We start from the raw sequence: 13,419 nt of genomic DNA, 5'->3' as shown, positions 1-13,419 counted from the left end.
CTGCAGCAAGTGAAAGCTATAAGAACTCTATGAACTCAGATAAGAGTTGCTCAGAAAACCAAGCCTGATATGATACAATTATGTAGGCAAACAGAGCCGCATGACACCTATGATTGATGCCTCAGTTGTATTTTGCTTTCCTGGCTTCTTTTATTTTTCTTTCCATTTAGAATAAAGAAGTGCCCATACACAGCTTTGAGCGCCATGCCAACTACCTGCCTTTTACATCCGGGCTTTGTAACTCAGTGGGTTACTGTGCCTTCATGAAAGAAAAGGAGGACTTGTGGCACCTTAGAGACTAACAAATTTATTTGAGCATAAGCTTTCGTGAGCTACAGCTCATTGCATTGGATGCATCTGATGAAGTGGGCTGTAGCTCACGAAAGCTTATGCTCAAACAAATTGGTTAGTCTCTAAGGTGCCACAAGTCCTCCTTTTCTTTTGCGAATACAGACTAACAGGCTGCTACTCTGAAACCTGTGCCTTCATGGTCCTTTCTTTGCCCCTAACTAGGCACTCCTGAGAAAAACCAAGTCTTTACTGCTCCATGTAATAGGAGCAAAAGGCCTGGAGGATTCATGGCCGGGCTCCTGAACAATGTGACCCCCCCCCCCCACACTGGTTTTCGCGGGGTAGAGTCATGATTTGACAGAGAGGCCAGGTGCAAAAGGACCGGCTGAGCGCTGACCGAAGGTGCGTTCAGTCTCACACTAGGGCTTTGATTAGGCTGCGAGCGAGGGCAGGCTCAGCCCCTGGAGACTGGCCGAAGCCTCGCTCCTCAGAGTCCCTCCTGTTCTCCAGCACAAGCAGCCTTTGACCAGCACTAACCGCAGGCGGGGGCAAGTGGCCGCGAGCTCGGCAGGCGCCGCACGGGAACTCCCCGGGCCGGCTGCCGAGCGGCTCCCCGCCCCAGCGCGGAGGCAGCCATCGGAGTCCTGGGCCCCGCCCCTTGAGCGCCTCTGGGCCAATCGGGTTCGCTTTATAAAGCTGCCTGGCCCGGCAGCGGGGGCTCAGAGCCAGAGCCAGACTTGGGCTTTCCCTGGGTCGCTTGGGTCCAGCGCGGCGTCGCTTCCACTTCTCTCTCTCGCCCCCGTGGCTCTGCCTACCGGACCATGGCCCCCGAGCTGTACCACAAGGAGTTTGCCAACGCTGGCCTGAAGAGTGGCCTGCAGATCTGGAGGATCGAGAAGATGGACCTGGGGCCGGTGCCTGAGAACTTGCACGGCAATTTCTACGTGGGGGATGCGTACCTGGTGCTCCACACCCTGAAGAAGAGCAACGCCACCTTCTACAAGCTGCACTTCTGGCTAGGTAAGGAGGTGGGGGAGATCAGGCAGAGGGAGAGGGCTCGTCCCGGTCCTCTGGTGGTACGCGGACCGCCTTTCCTGTCCGTCTCGCCCAGAGTCTGAGAGCTGCCGGGCATTTAAATGCCCCGGGAGCGCTCAGTTGTGAAGCCTCCCAGAGACGCCAAGGAACATGCTTGCAAAAAGTGGACGGAGGGGAGGAGTGGCATTTGTCCTTCGCTTAGATCCTGAAAGTGCGGGGTGTGCTGCCAAAAACTAGCTGGATCCAGCAGGAAACAGGTGCCAAACGAGGGGCTTTGCAGCGTTCTTGTGCCAGGATGTCTTGGGGTGCAGCTTTTGTGTTGGGGAAGCAGCACTTGCTGGCAATTTCGATAATACACTTTCTAAGTTTGCAGCCAAAATTTGGCAGGCGCGACATGCCAGATGATCGAAGGTGGTTGTCTTGGTAGCACAACAAAGCCTAAATTGTGAAGGTGGAGCTGGAGAACCTAAGCGTGTTCTCTACTTAAGCGATGGAACTGGGACCAAAAACAAGCAGGATCCAGCTAGTGCCAACTCTGGCTTGTTATGGGGCTGCTGGACCTGCATACGCTGGGATCCAGGTTGCTTTAGTGAAAGATGAGCTTACTGTTAATGGAGTATAATTTGGGATGTGGGAGAGGAGAAGAGGGATGATGATGTCAAAAGCTGGTTGGATCTAGCAGTATCCAGGAGTGAAATATTGGCCCCATTGAAGTCAATGGGAGTTTTGCCTTCAACTTCAGCGTGGACAAGTTTTCATCCCAGGTGCGGGATCTGGGGCTTTGTAGTGGTGCTGCACTGGGATGTGTGGGGGTCTAGAATTGTTTGTAGTAGAGCCACTAGACTTGGTTTCTATTTTAATGGTACAATTTGGCGAAGCTTGGGTGCAAAATCAACAGGATGTGACTAGATCTCTCTCTTACCCAGACTCTTCCCACTCTCCATTTTAGCATATCTGCAATCCAAGCACAATTTCTTCCTGCAGCAAGTGGAACGGCTGGGATTCATGTCTGTCAACTCCATGTACACACTCTTCCCATAAAGTGTTTAGAATGAAAATAGGAGCCTAACATGGGGATGCTGGGGTGAAGACATGTTTTTGTGTATCCAGGATATTGAGACTTTCCCATCTTAGCCACCAAGAGGTCATCTAGCTTTTCCAGTTATTAGTGCAGGTGAAGGAAAAGTTTTGCAGTGTTTCCCACAAGTTTTCTCTGAATTCGCATACACACACAGCTAAATGCAGACAAGTAAAATCCATTTTAATACTATTATTAATATTACCAAGAATTAATAACAATTTAGTGTGTTTGAAGCTTTGTTTCTCATGGATTCTAAATGCAATGATTGCATATGAGACACATAACTAGTATGTTGGATCTGTGTGACTCCTTGGGAGGAAATTCCAGAGCAAAGTGGTGGAGCTTGGGCTATTCACCTTCAGATGTTTGTGGAGATCATACTGGGCTCACCCTGGTTAGCTCTTATCCAATCAGAAATGAGAAGTGTTGTCTGCATGAGGTATTGGACAACAGATGTCAGTGCCAGAAGTGTTAGAAGAGCTGAATTAATAATTGATTTTACAGTAAAAAAAATTGGTTTGTTCTGAATCAAACCTGAATTGTTTGTTTTTTCTGTTTTTGTTTTGTTTATCTCACCACAATGAAAAAATGTTATTTGGGTCAAACAATGTTTCAACATCGCCAATAAAAAAAAAAATCAGTTTTTTTGGGGGGGGGGGGGGGCTGTAAATATTTTCTGAATTTGACTCAAATTCACCAATAGTTTTAGTGTCCCCCCAATGCACTTTTTGGAAAACATACTATTTGCCAAAATTTTTTTACCCTGCTCTATTTAGATGGGAGTGTGTTTTGGCAGATATTCACTTGGCTTCAGGTACTAGAGGTTGTTAGCAGGTGTGGTAATTAGCACCTTTACCAGTTCACTCTGTATTTTGTATTACTTTATCATTGATAGGGTGGCCAAAGTGTAGTAGGCACTTTACGGTTAAAGATGCAGAAAAAGTTCTTTCCGCCTTAGGGCTTACAATCTAAATAAGAATTGACATTCTAAAAACTTGTCAAACTTCCAATAAATGTAGGAAACAAATACTGTCTGCATTGTGATGATGCTGTGACAAGAGCGTGGAGAAATATTTATTTTTGATTAAAATGGAAAACAAATGAACACTTAACACAAATACATGTTGCAGTAGTTCTTGTAAAAGATCGCCACCCTCCTAACAAGTGTGCTGACACCCATATGCTAGATGACTTCAAATGGTGTAGGTCTTTCATTTATGGAAAAGAACATTGGACAGCAGTGTGTAGTTAGTTTTTAATCTCCCCCTCCCCCCACCCCCAGTTAGCTATTTTGAGTTTCTTGACAACAGGAAATGTTCTCTTGAGGTATAACTAAACAAAGTTTGTTTTAGTAGCAACAGAAGACCCTGAGGGAGATCTTCAAAGGCCCAAACAATAAGAAGTGCTTAAATTCCTTGACTTTCAATGGGAGTTTGGCACTTACTGCCATTTTTTGCCTTTGAGAATCCCCCCATATTATAAGCAAATTAATGGGATATTTCAAGTAAAAAAGGCTACTACTGTAGTGTACAAAAGGATGGATGCATATAGAGGAAGCAGACAGAAATAACTATATGTGAGTTACTTGAGCTGCATCTTTCAAGCTGTGTTGGTGTGGATGGTGGTGTTCAGTAAAATATCTCCCATTAAATATGCTACCCATGTAGTAAATATGCACATTATGCTTGCTTAATAAATCTAATAGACTGTATGTCAGTGTAATAAAGAAACAAAAATAACCTGGTTAACCGTGACACTTATTGTAAAATTGTGGGCTTATACAGTTAATGAGCAAATGGCTCCCTTGATCAGCTGTTTGATTAAAAGCCAACCTTTAATATTTAATGTTTAATATTCTTGGTTTTCAAGTGTCTGAGGAGTTTCCATTAGTGTGCTTTAGTTGGTGGTTGGTAAAAATGTTTCTAGAGGTTGTCATGAATAAGGTCTCTGCACTTGTAAAATTACCTTTGTGCTCCGGCAAAGCCAAAGAAATAATATGCTAGAGCTGAAATGGCCTGTGATGCACTGAACTTTCTCTGCTTTATTGGTCAAAGCCTTAAACAAAAACATTTGTGTATGTATGTCTTTTCAGAACAGTGAACAAGGTTTCAGCTGTGCAGCTCCCCTTCACACCAATGGAAGGGATACTGCTAAAACCCCAAAATGTATTTGAAAATGTAAGGCAGTTTGGGCCCTATGTCACCTCTCACTAAAGTCAGCATCAAAACTCTTTGACTTCGAGGAGAGCAGGACTGGAGCCTCTGTCTTCAGTGCTTAAGGAACAGTCAATTAAATTGAAACCATCTTCTCCGGGGTTTCCATTGTCAATGGAAAGAGGGGTTTGCTCCTCTCAGGCTACTAAACTGTGTGGCTACACTTAGCACTTCACCCTCTGGCAGTGGCAGGGCCTGGGGTAAATCAGTCTCACTCTGTATTTACTGATCGGTATTTTCAAGGTAGGCCTCGAGCAGCACTCCTTGGGCCTGCCCCTCCTCCTCCAATCAAAAGAAACCAATTTACAAACGCAAAACAAAGGGGGATACCTTTCCCTGCCTCCTCACTGGGGGAGTGTTGTCCTGTGGTTGGCCAGGGTGTCAGTCCTTCCCTAAACAGGCACTCAGTTTTGGTTAAAACAATGAGGAGTCCTTGTGGCACCTTAGAGACTAACAAATTTATTTGGGCATAAGCTTTTGTGGGCCAAAACCCACTTCATCAGATGCATGGAGTGGAAAATACAGTAGGCAGGTATAAATACACAGCGCATGAAAAGATGGGAGTTGTCTTACCAAGTGGAGGGGTCAGTGCTAACGAGCCAATTCAATTAAGGTGGAAGTAGCCTATTCTCAACAGTTGACAAGGCTTGTCCCTCGTTGTTTTTGCTGATACAGACTAACAGGGCTACCACTCTGAAACCTGTCAGTCTTGGTTGTTGGCCCTGTAGGGAGGAGAGCAGCTTCTAACCCTAGAGTAGCCTATCTTCCTTCTGCCACGAACCTGGCAGCAGCTTCTCTCAGAGGACGGGTTTTTAAAGGTCTGGGGCAGCCCTTAATTGGACCAGGTGTCCCTAATTGACCTGATGTAGCTCTTTCTGAGTTTCTAGGAAAAAGGACCTTTATCATTCTAGGGTTAACATACCTGCCCTCTTCCAGGAACACAATAAGACCACTCTCTTGCAACTATCCAGCCTGACTTTGTCACAACTGGGGTGTGGACAGTCCAGAATAAATATTATCTGGTCCTCTTTTATAACTAAGGATTTTAAAAAAAACCCAAATGAACAAAAAACAAAACTCCCCCCCCCCCACAAACACAAAACCAGAAATAATAATAAAAACATGGAAATAAATTCCCTAACAGTAATAATTGTTTCTCCTTAGAGATTGGACATTTTCGTCTTCCCAGCCCTACATGTTGTTCAGTGTGTTAGTCTCAGTTATGGTGCAAGGAAGCAAATACTCACCAGCAACCACACACCACACAACAAAAACACTAACCCAGGAACCTATCCTTGCAACAAAGCCTGTTGCCAACTGTGTCCACATATCTATTCAGGGGACACCATCCTAGGAGCCTAATCACATCAGCCACACTATCAGAGGCTCGTTCACCTGCACATCTACCAAGGTGATATATGCCATCATGTGCCAGCAATGCCCCTCTGCCATGTCCATTGGCCAAACTGGACAGTCTCTACGTAAAAGAATAAATGGACACAGGAGGGACCCCGGCAGGCAGCAGCGTGCCATTAAAAATCCTGCCCGCCTCAGCCAGCTCTTCTCTGCCCTCCCCCGCCCCACCGGCAGGATGAAGAAGCTTGGTCCTGCCGGCTGCTGCTGCACGGAAGGCAAGCTCTCCCCTCCCCCTGCCTCTTCCCCCAGCTTGCTGGGTTCCTGCCCCTCCTCCTCTCCCTCCCTGCCGCAGATCAGCTGATGGCCCTTGCAAGGGAGGGGGAGAAGCCAGCCATAGTGTGCTCACTGCTCTGGGGAGGAAGTGGAGAAGAGGTGGGGATGGAGCCTTGGGGAAGGGGGTTAGAATCAGGGCATATCCCCTCCAGCCCCCTGCTGTGAGCCGCTCTGAGCAGGGGGCTGGGAGTGCCCCCAGGACCCTAGCCCACACCCCCAGCCCTCTGCCCTGACCGCTGCACCCCCCTCACGCACCCCAGCCCTCTGCCCTGATCCCTGCACCTTACATCCCCCAGCCCCCTGCCCTGACCCCTGCACTCCCCTCACACACAGCCAGCCCTGTGCCCTCACTCCTGCACCCCCCACGACCCCAGCCCTGACTCCAGTACCCCCACACATACCGAGCCCCCCCATGTCCTGACTCTTGCACCCCCACATTCCCACCCCCACCCTGAGCACCAAACATGAGCTCCTGCACCCTCCTACATTCCCACCTGCACCGCTCGCACCAAATGGGAGCTGCCCAGGTAAGCACTCCACAACCAAACCTCTTGCCCCAACTCTGAGCCCCGTCCCTCATTCTAGCTCCTGGCCAGACCCTGCATCCCAACCCTCAGCCTGCTCCTTCACTCCCAGTCCTGTTGTCAGTGCACTCCCACCCTCAGCTCAGTGCAGAGAGAGAGGAAGAGAATGGGCTAGAACCAGGGAGAAGATAGGTACCCACTCTATGTGGGCAGGGCTGGGATCCAAGACCGGCAGTGGGCTGAGTGGGGCCGGCAGCCGGGACCCTGGCTGGCAGTAGCCGGCGGACTGAACCCCAGACCGGCAGTGGGCTGAGTGGCAGCAGGCTGAGCCGCTCAGCCCACTGCCAGTCTGGGGTCCCAGCTGCTGGCCCCGCTCAGCCCACTGGCGGTCTGGGGTTCTGGCTGTCAGCCTCTTGCCAGCCAAGGTCCCGGCCGCAGGCCCCGCTCAGCCCGCTGCTGGCCTAGGTGAACGGAACCCCAGGCTGGTAGCGGGCTGAGCGGGCTGGTGGCGTAAGATCAGCATTTTAATTTAACTTTAAATGAAGCTTCTTAAACATTTTGAAAACCTTGTTTACTTTACATACGACAATAGTTTAGTTATATAATATATAGACTTAGAGAGAGACCTTCTAAAAAATGGTAAAATGTATTACTGGCACGCGAAACCTTAAATTAAAGTGAATACATGAAGACTCGGCACAGCACTTCTGAAAGGTTGCTGACCCCTGGTCTAGATTAAAAGTGCTTTGGGGCAGGGACTGTCACTTCGTTATCTTTGTACAGTTCACAAAGGGTCTGGATCATGCCTGAGGCCTCTAGGTTCTACTTAAAAAAACAAAGCAAAAAAACAAACAAACAAAAAAACACCTTGGCTTATTTGTATGAGTGTATCTGGGTTTTTTTTAAGCATGGGGTTTAGTTCCTAACTTTTCCATCCCTCGAGCTATTAACAAGATTGTGCTTTGTTCTCTTTTCACCAGTGTCTGATGTATTCTTACAAAAGAGTAAGCTTTCAGAAATAGGGAATTAAATAATAACTTTGTGGTTTCTACTAAAGATCTACAGTATACAGGCTCTACTCAGTGAACACGCTAAATGTCTCTGGCCATAAAGGTCCCTAAAGATTTGATACCTTGGAATCCACAAAGCTGATCCTAATTCTGGCATCAAATAGGTTTTGGTTTGACTGCAATGTTCTGAAAGGATCTTCTCTCCACCATTCAAATACTCTGTCTAAACAAAAGTGTAATCCAATTTAGAGACGTGGTATTGCTGTCACAATACAATTCTAGGAGAGGAAACTTCCAGCCTTATGTAATTGACCTAACCCTACCCTCTGCCTCTTGTGCCTTAGGAAAATGCGACTATGGCTGCACCATGTTAACATGGTTTATTCTTGGGTTCCCTATGAGTCTTAACTGACCACCACAAACTTCTAGTTTGCTTTTGGCATTTGTTTTTTTTCTTACCTTTTCCTAGCTGTCTTTGCTCTGCAGTTGTGAAGGCTTCAAGCCAGTGTAGCAGTAAAAGATCAATTCCAGTCTGTTCACCCAAGAGCCTGTGAAGCAATGGAAAAGTGGAGCAAAGATACTTGCCAGTGTGTCCAGAGTATAAAGAATATTTTTTTGTTCTGGGTAGGATGTCACTGTTGCCCAACTTAGTACTCCTTTCAGCAAGCACCAGTTGGCTTGTAGTCGTGGTTACAGCTTGTGCTTGCTACTATGGGCAGCCTAGGCAGAGTCTGTGGCATAAATATAAAGGGAAGGGTAAACACCTTTAAAATCCCTCCTGGCCAGAGGAAGAACCCTTTCACCTGTAAAGGGTTAAGAAGCTAGGATAACCTCGCTAGCACCTGACCAAAATGAGCAATGAGGAGACAAGATACTTTCAAAAGCTGGGGGGAGGGAGAAACAAAGCCTCTCTCTCTGTCAGTGTGATGCTTTTGCCAGGGACAGAACAGGAATGGAGTCGTAGAACTTAGTAAGTAATCTAGCTAGATATGCGTTAGATTCTGATTTCTTTAAATGGGTGAGAAAATAAGCTGTGCTGAATGGAATGGATATTCCTGTTTTTGTGTCTTTTTGTAATTTAAGGTTTTACCTTACAGGGTAATTAGATTAAAAACAGAGAATCCCTCTAGGCATTTACCATCCTGATTTTATGGTGATTCTTTTTACTTCTATTAAAATTCTTCTTTTAAGAAACTGAATGCTTTTTCATTGTTCTTAAGATCCAAGGGTTTGGGTCTGTGGTCACTTATACAAATTGGTGAGGATTTTTATCAAACCTTCCCCAGGAAAGGGGGTGTAATGTTTGGGAGGATTTTGGGGGGAAAGACGTTTCCAAACGGACTCTTTCCAAATTATATCCCTGTTAGAAATTTGGTGGTGGCAGCGATAAGTCCAAGGGCAAAAGGTAAAATAGTTTGTACCTTGGGGAAGTTTTTAACCTAAGCTGGTAAAAGTAAGCTTAGGAGGTTTTCATGCAGGTCCCCGCATCTATACCCTAGAGTTCAGAGTGGGGAAGGAACCTTGACAGTCAGTTTTAGGGATTAGCCATCAAACCATGCCCCATTAGGACATAGTTAAAGCCCTTGCATGCTAGCCAGGCATATCTCTAAGCTCACCCTTCTATCTCCTGGGAAATCTCTACCGGTTGTTGAGATAATGAGACTTTCCGTTTGTATGTGGTTTTTGTGGCTTTCCCCACGTTGCCTGCTAGCAATGCTAATGAGAGGATTTTATGACTTTATAGTTTTAATATTCTGGGTTCTTAGTTCTGTGGAATACTAGTCGTCTCTTACCAGGATGGCACTCTCCTTGAGACCATCTTTACCTAGATTGCCATGGCCTCTGGGTTTTCAAGGTTTAGTTCTAGGCCATTTTGTATACCCAGAGATGAATTATCTACACAAAAATGGATGAGCCAGAATCAGCCCTGAGCCACTGGGCCTGATTGTCTTCTCACTCGTACTTGCTTTAGTGGAGCCATTCCTGGCATACATGTGTGTGTATGAGTGTGGATTCAGGCCCACTAGCTCCAGCTGAGTTTGAGTTGTGTACGCCAGGCTGAATTTACCTGATATTTTAAACAATATTAAATTTTTATTGCAAGACTTGGTATAGAAATTGACTCTTATCTATAACAGTATTTCAGGGCCTATTTCCTTGGACCCTGTGGTATAATTACATGCTATAAATTTAAAGTATATGCCTTACGGAAACGAATGTCCATAAATTAATTTTTAAACCAATTTTTAACAGTTGCTCTGTGATTTATATGAAAGTGTTTCACCACCAGTCTGTCTGTGCCTATACTGCTTATGGAGTTAATAGTCCTGGCCTTGGCTTTTGTGCTGGGGCACCCAGTTTACAAGCTTCCACTTGCTGGTTTAGTACCTGGAAATTAATGGAGCTCTGCTCGTTGGGATCAAATTGTCAGAATTCTAGGTTTCCGCTGGTCTGTTCTAATCTCAAAAAGTGGGGTAGTCCATTGAAGAGTTCTCTCTTTCTCTGGGCTGGCATGGTTCCTTCAAGGCTTTTAATTGTCTGCTTGCTGGCTTTGTCTGATCTAAAGCTGCTTCTATAAAGTCAGGCAGCTGTATGATTCCACCCTCCAGAGGATTCTGCATAAATTGTTATTACTCCTCCCTTCGATTCCCTGAGAAGCAGGGTTTCCTCCATTTCAAAAGCAGCTCCAGCAGTTCTTCTCTCCCACATGAGTTGTACAAGCATTCTCTAAAACTGCAAAGCAACGCAGGATGCATATTGATGTGAGGGGCTAGTTAAGTGGCCATCCTTAAGAAATGTAGTCCCCGCTCTCTGCCTCTCCTTGCCCTTTCCCAGTACATGCAGGTGGGGAAGACAGTTGTCTGGCCTCCTGTAATATGACACTTGGCTGGAGTTTCATCTCTTGCTTCATCTTTTTCCCTCCATGCAACTCCTGAAAGGTCTCCTGGGCTTGGCATAGACTGCCTGGAGCCTGATGCTGGAAGTAATTTCTTAGTTTTGTCACTTCTCACCCACCTAGGGTTGCCAACTTTCTGATTGCAGAAAACCAAACACCCTTGGCCTGCCCTGCCCCTTCTCAGAGGCCCTGCCGTCGCTCACTCCATCTCCCCTCCCTCCGTTGCTCAATCTCCCCCACCTCACTCACTTGCTCGTTTTCAGCAGGCTGGGGCAGAGGGTTGGAGTGCGGGAGGGGGTGAGGGCTCCGACTGGGGGTGCAAGCTCTGGAGTGGGGCTGGGGATGAGGATTTGGGGTGCAGTAGGGGGCTCCGGGCTGGAGCAGGGAGTTGGGGTGTGGGAGGGGGTATGGGCTCTGGGGTGGGGCCAGAAATGAGGGGTTCAGGGTGTGGGAGGGGGCTCCAGGCTGGGTACATAGGGTTGGGAGCTGAGGAGCTGGCGCTCGGGGCAGGGGCAGCACATGGAGCCCTCGTGGCTGCCCTGCTCATAGGAGACGGCGGGACATGCCAGCCACTTCCAGGAGCCGTGCAGAACCGGCCACTGTGGCCAACTGGACTTTTAGTGGCCTGGTCAGCAGTGCTGACGGGAGCCACCAGGGTCTCTCTTTGACCAGACGTTCCTCAGTCATCTACCAGAAAGGCAACAGCCCAGTTCAGTGGTCCTCTTCTATTGATGACTCAGCTGAAAGCACACAACTTTTTCCATTTGCAAAAAAACCAGCAACCTTGCCCCTTATGTGATTGCTTCAGAATTTCTGAACCCTGCTTCACCTCAGTGCCAGAAACCAGGCACAGGCACTGCAGATGATGGAATAAAAGCCCTCTCTGGTGAGACCGGAGACTACTGGTGCCTTTCCAGAGAATTAATCTTAAACATCTATCTTACTAAACATGTGCAATATAGGTTTCTTGGACTGTAGAGAGAGTCTAATCATGCTAGAAAGGGTGTTTTTACATAGCATGCTATAGTAGACTAAGATGAGGTTTGACCATAAATGTGGTCGTACTTTCTTGGTAAGAATTGTTGTGTGCTATTCTCTGAAAAGATAACACACCAAATTCAGGTTTCAGAGTAGCAGCCGTGTTAGTCTGTATCCGCAAAAAGAAAAGGAGTACTTTAAGGTGCCACAAGTACTCTTTCTTTTTTTTTTTTTTTTTTTTTTTTTTACACCAAATTCAGTGTAAATGGAACCAGCACGTTTAGCTAAACTTGGTATCCTCCTCCCACCTCAAATATTGCCCCAGGTAACTACTTTCTGCTCCCTGGCCCTCCCAAGTGTTTTCCATGCTCACGCTCAAAACAAGTCATTTTGGAAAGCCAAAAGTAGCTTTCAGAGCCATTTTTCAGGCTTGAATTTGTCTCACTAAACTAGAATGTTACTCAAGAAGATTGAGACAGGTTCTGCTTAGACACTTCTCCTTCCTGTTTACTGTAGAAAGCCAGTACTGCAAGTGGCTACGAAATAGTCCTGAAAGGTGTCTGTGTTTTTGCTGAAAGGGTCAAAAAGGCGGAAGGGCTAGGTGCATTTTCGCAAAACATAGACTGTTATTCTGCTGAATGTTGCATCAGGATATCATCACGCATCTGATTATTGGGTCCGGGAAAACTATTTGGAAAATAAAAATCCAGGCTACCCATCTTGTTACACTAGAATGATTTGCTCATAAGGGTAATATTTTATCTTTTTTTCAGGAAAAGAATGCACCCAGGATGAAAGCACAGCTGCGGCAATCTTCACTGTTCAGATGGATGACTATCTAGGTGGGAAACCTGTGCAGAGTAGAGAAATTCAAGGATACGAGTCTACTGACTTTGTTGGATATTTCAAAGGAGGGATTAAGTACAAGGTAAACAGTCAGCTATGAAAATGTTTCTCCAGAAAAAACACAAGTCCCCCTCCCCCCCACACCACCCAAAAGGTCAAAACATATCTTTGTTGGATTCTGGAAAACGTTCTGCTTTCTACCTAGCTTTAATACAAAGTAACCATATTTACACAATTAATGACTTAGAATGTTTGAAAAATCAGAAACACAATTTCTTGACACCTTTTACTGGTATTCAAAAGAACCATCTTTCCCTATTGTAATAACTATATAGGATTACATTCTACCATGGTTACTCATATAGACTAGTACCTTTCTCTGCAAGTAGCATTTATTTCAGTGGGAATATTCTCAGTGTAAGGTATTGTTTGACATAAGAGTGGCAGAATCTGCCCAATAAAAAGTAGGCATGAAAAAATGTTTCATGGAGTACATGACAAGATTTGAAGGTCTCTGTCTAAGCTCACAAAAAGGGTGCCTCCCTCCCATGCCTGCTTGTGATATGGGACCCAAAGGTTCTGTTCAAATAAGCTCTCAACTTCTTAAGATTGCAAAACGGGGCTGTTAAACCGCATGTGAGCCTGCAGTCTTGCGATTCTTGGTACTTTCTGCTTCTGGGTAAGCTGTCAATACCAGAAGAATGACCTCTGCCTCACTGGTTTGGGGCACCTCTGCTTTTGGCCTCATACAGAACCCAGCGTTTGGAAGTGTATAAAAAAGAAAAATGGGGAAGATACCCAGAACCTCCTTTGGTTTTTGCTTCAAAAAGTTTTGTTTCCATCCTGTATGGAGGGG

General features: G+C 46.2%; 1 protein-coding gene across 1 annotated transcript in view; it reads left to right on the top strand.

The window, feature by feature from the left end:
• Positions 1-965: 965 nt before the first annotated feature.
• SCIN (scinderin) overlaps positions 966-13,419 on the top strand; it is an 88,470-nt gene continuing 76,016 nt past the window's right edge. Inside the window, exons 1-2 of the mRNA XM_074945847.1 lie at positions 966-1,311; positions 12,491-12,645. Coding sequence (XP_074801948.1) covers positions 1,113-1,311; positions 12,491-12,645 — 354 coding nt within the window. The 5' untranslated portion in view covers positions 966-1,112. The remainder of the gene's footprint in view (positions 1,312-12,490; positions 12,646-13,419) is intronic.

Source organism: Natator depressus, chromosome 2 (genome assembly GCF_965152275.1).
Source record: "Natator depressus isolate rNatDep1 chromosome 2, rNatDep2.hap1, whole genome shotgun sequence".
Taxonomy (NCBI): domain Eukaryota; kingdom Metazoa; phylum Chordata; order Testudines; family Cheloniidae; genus Natator; species Natator depressus.
This window is presented reverse-complemented; position numbering and strand designations above follow the sequence as displayed.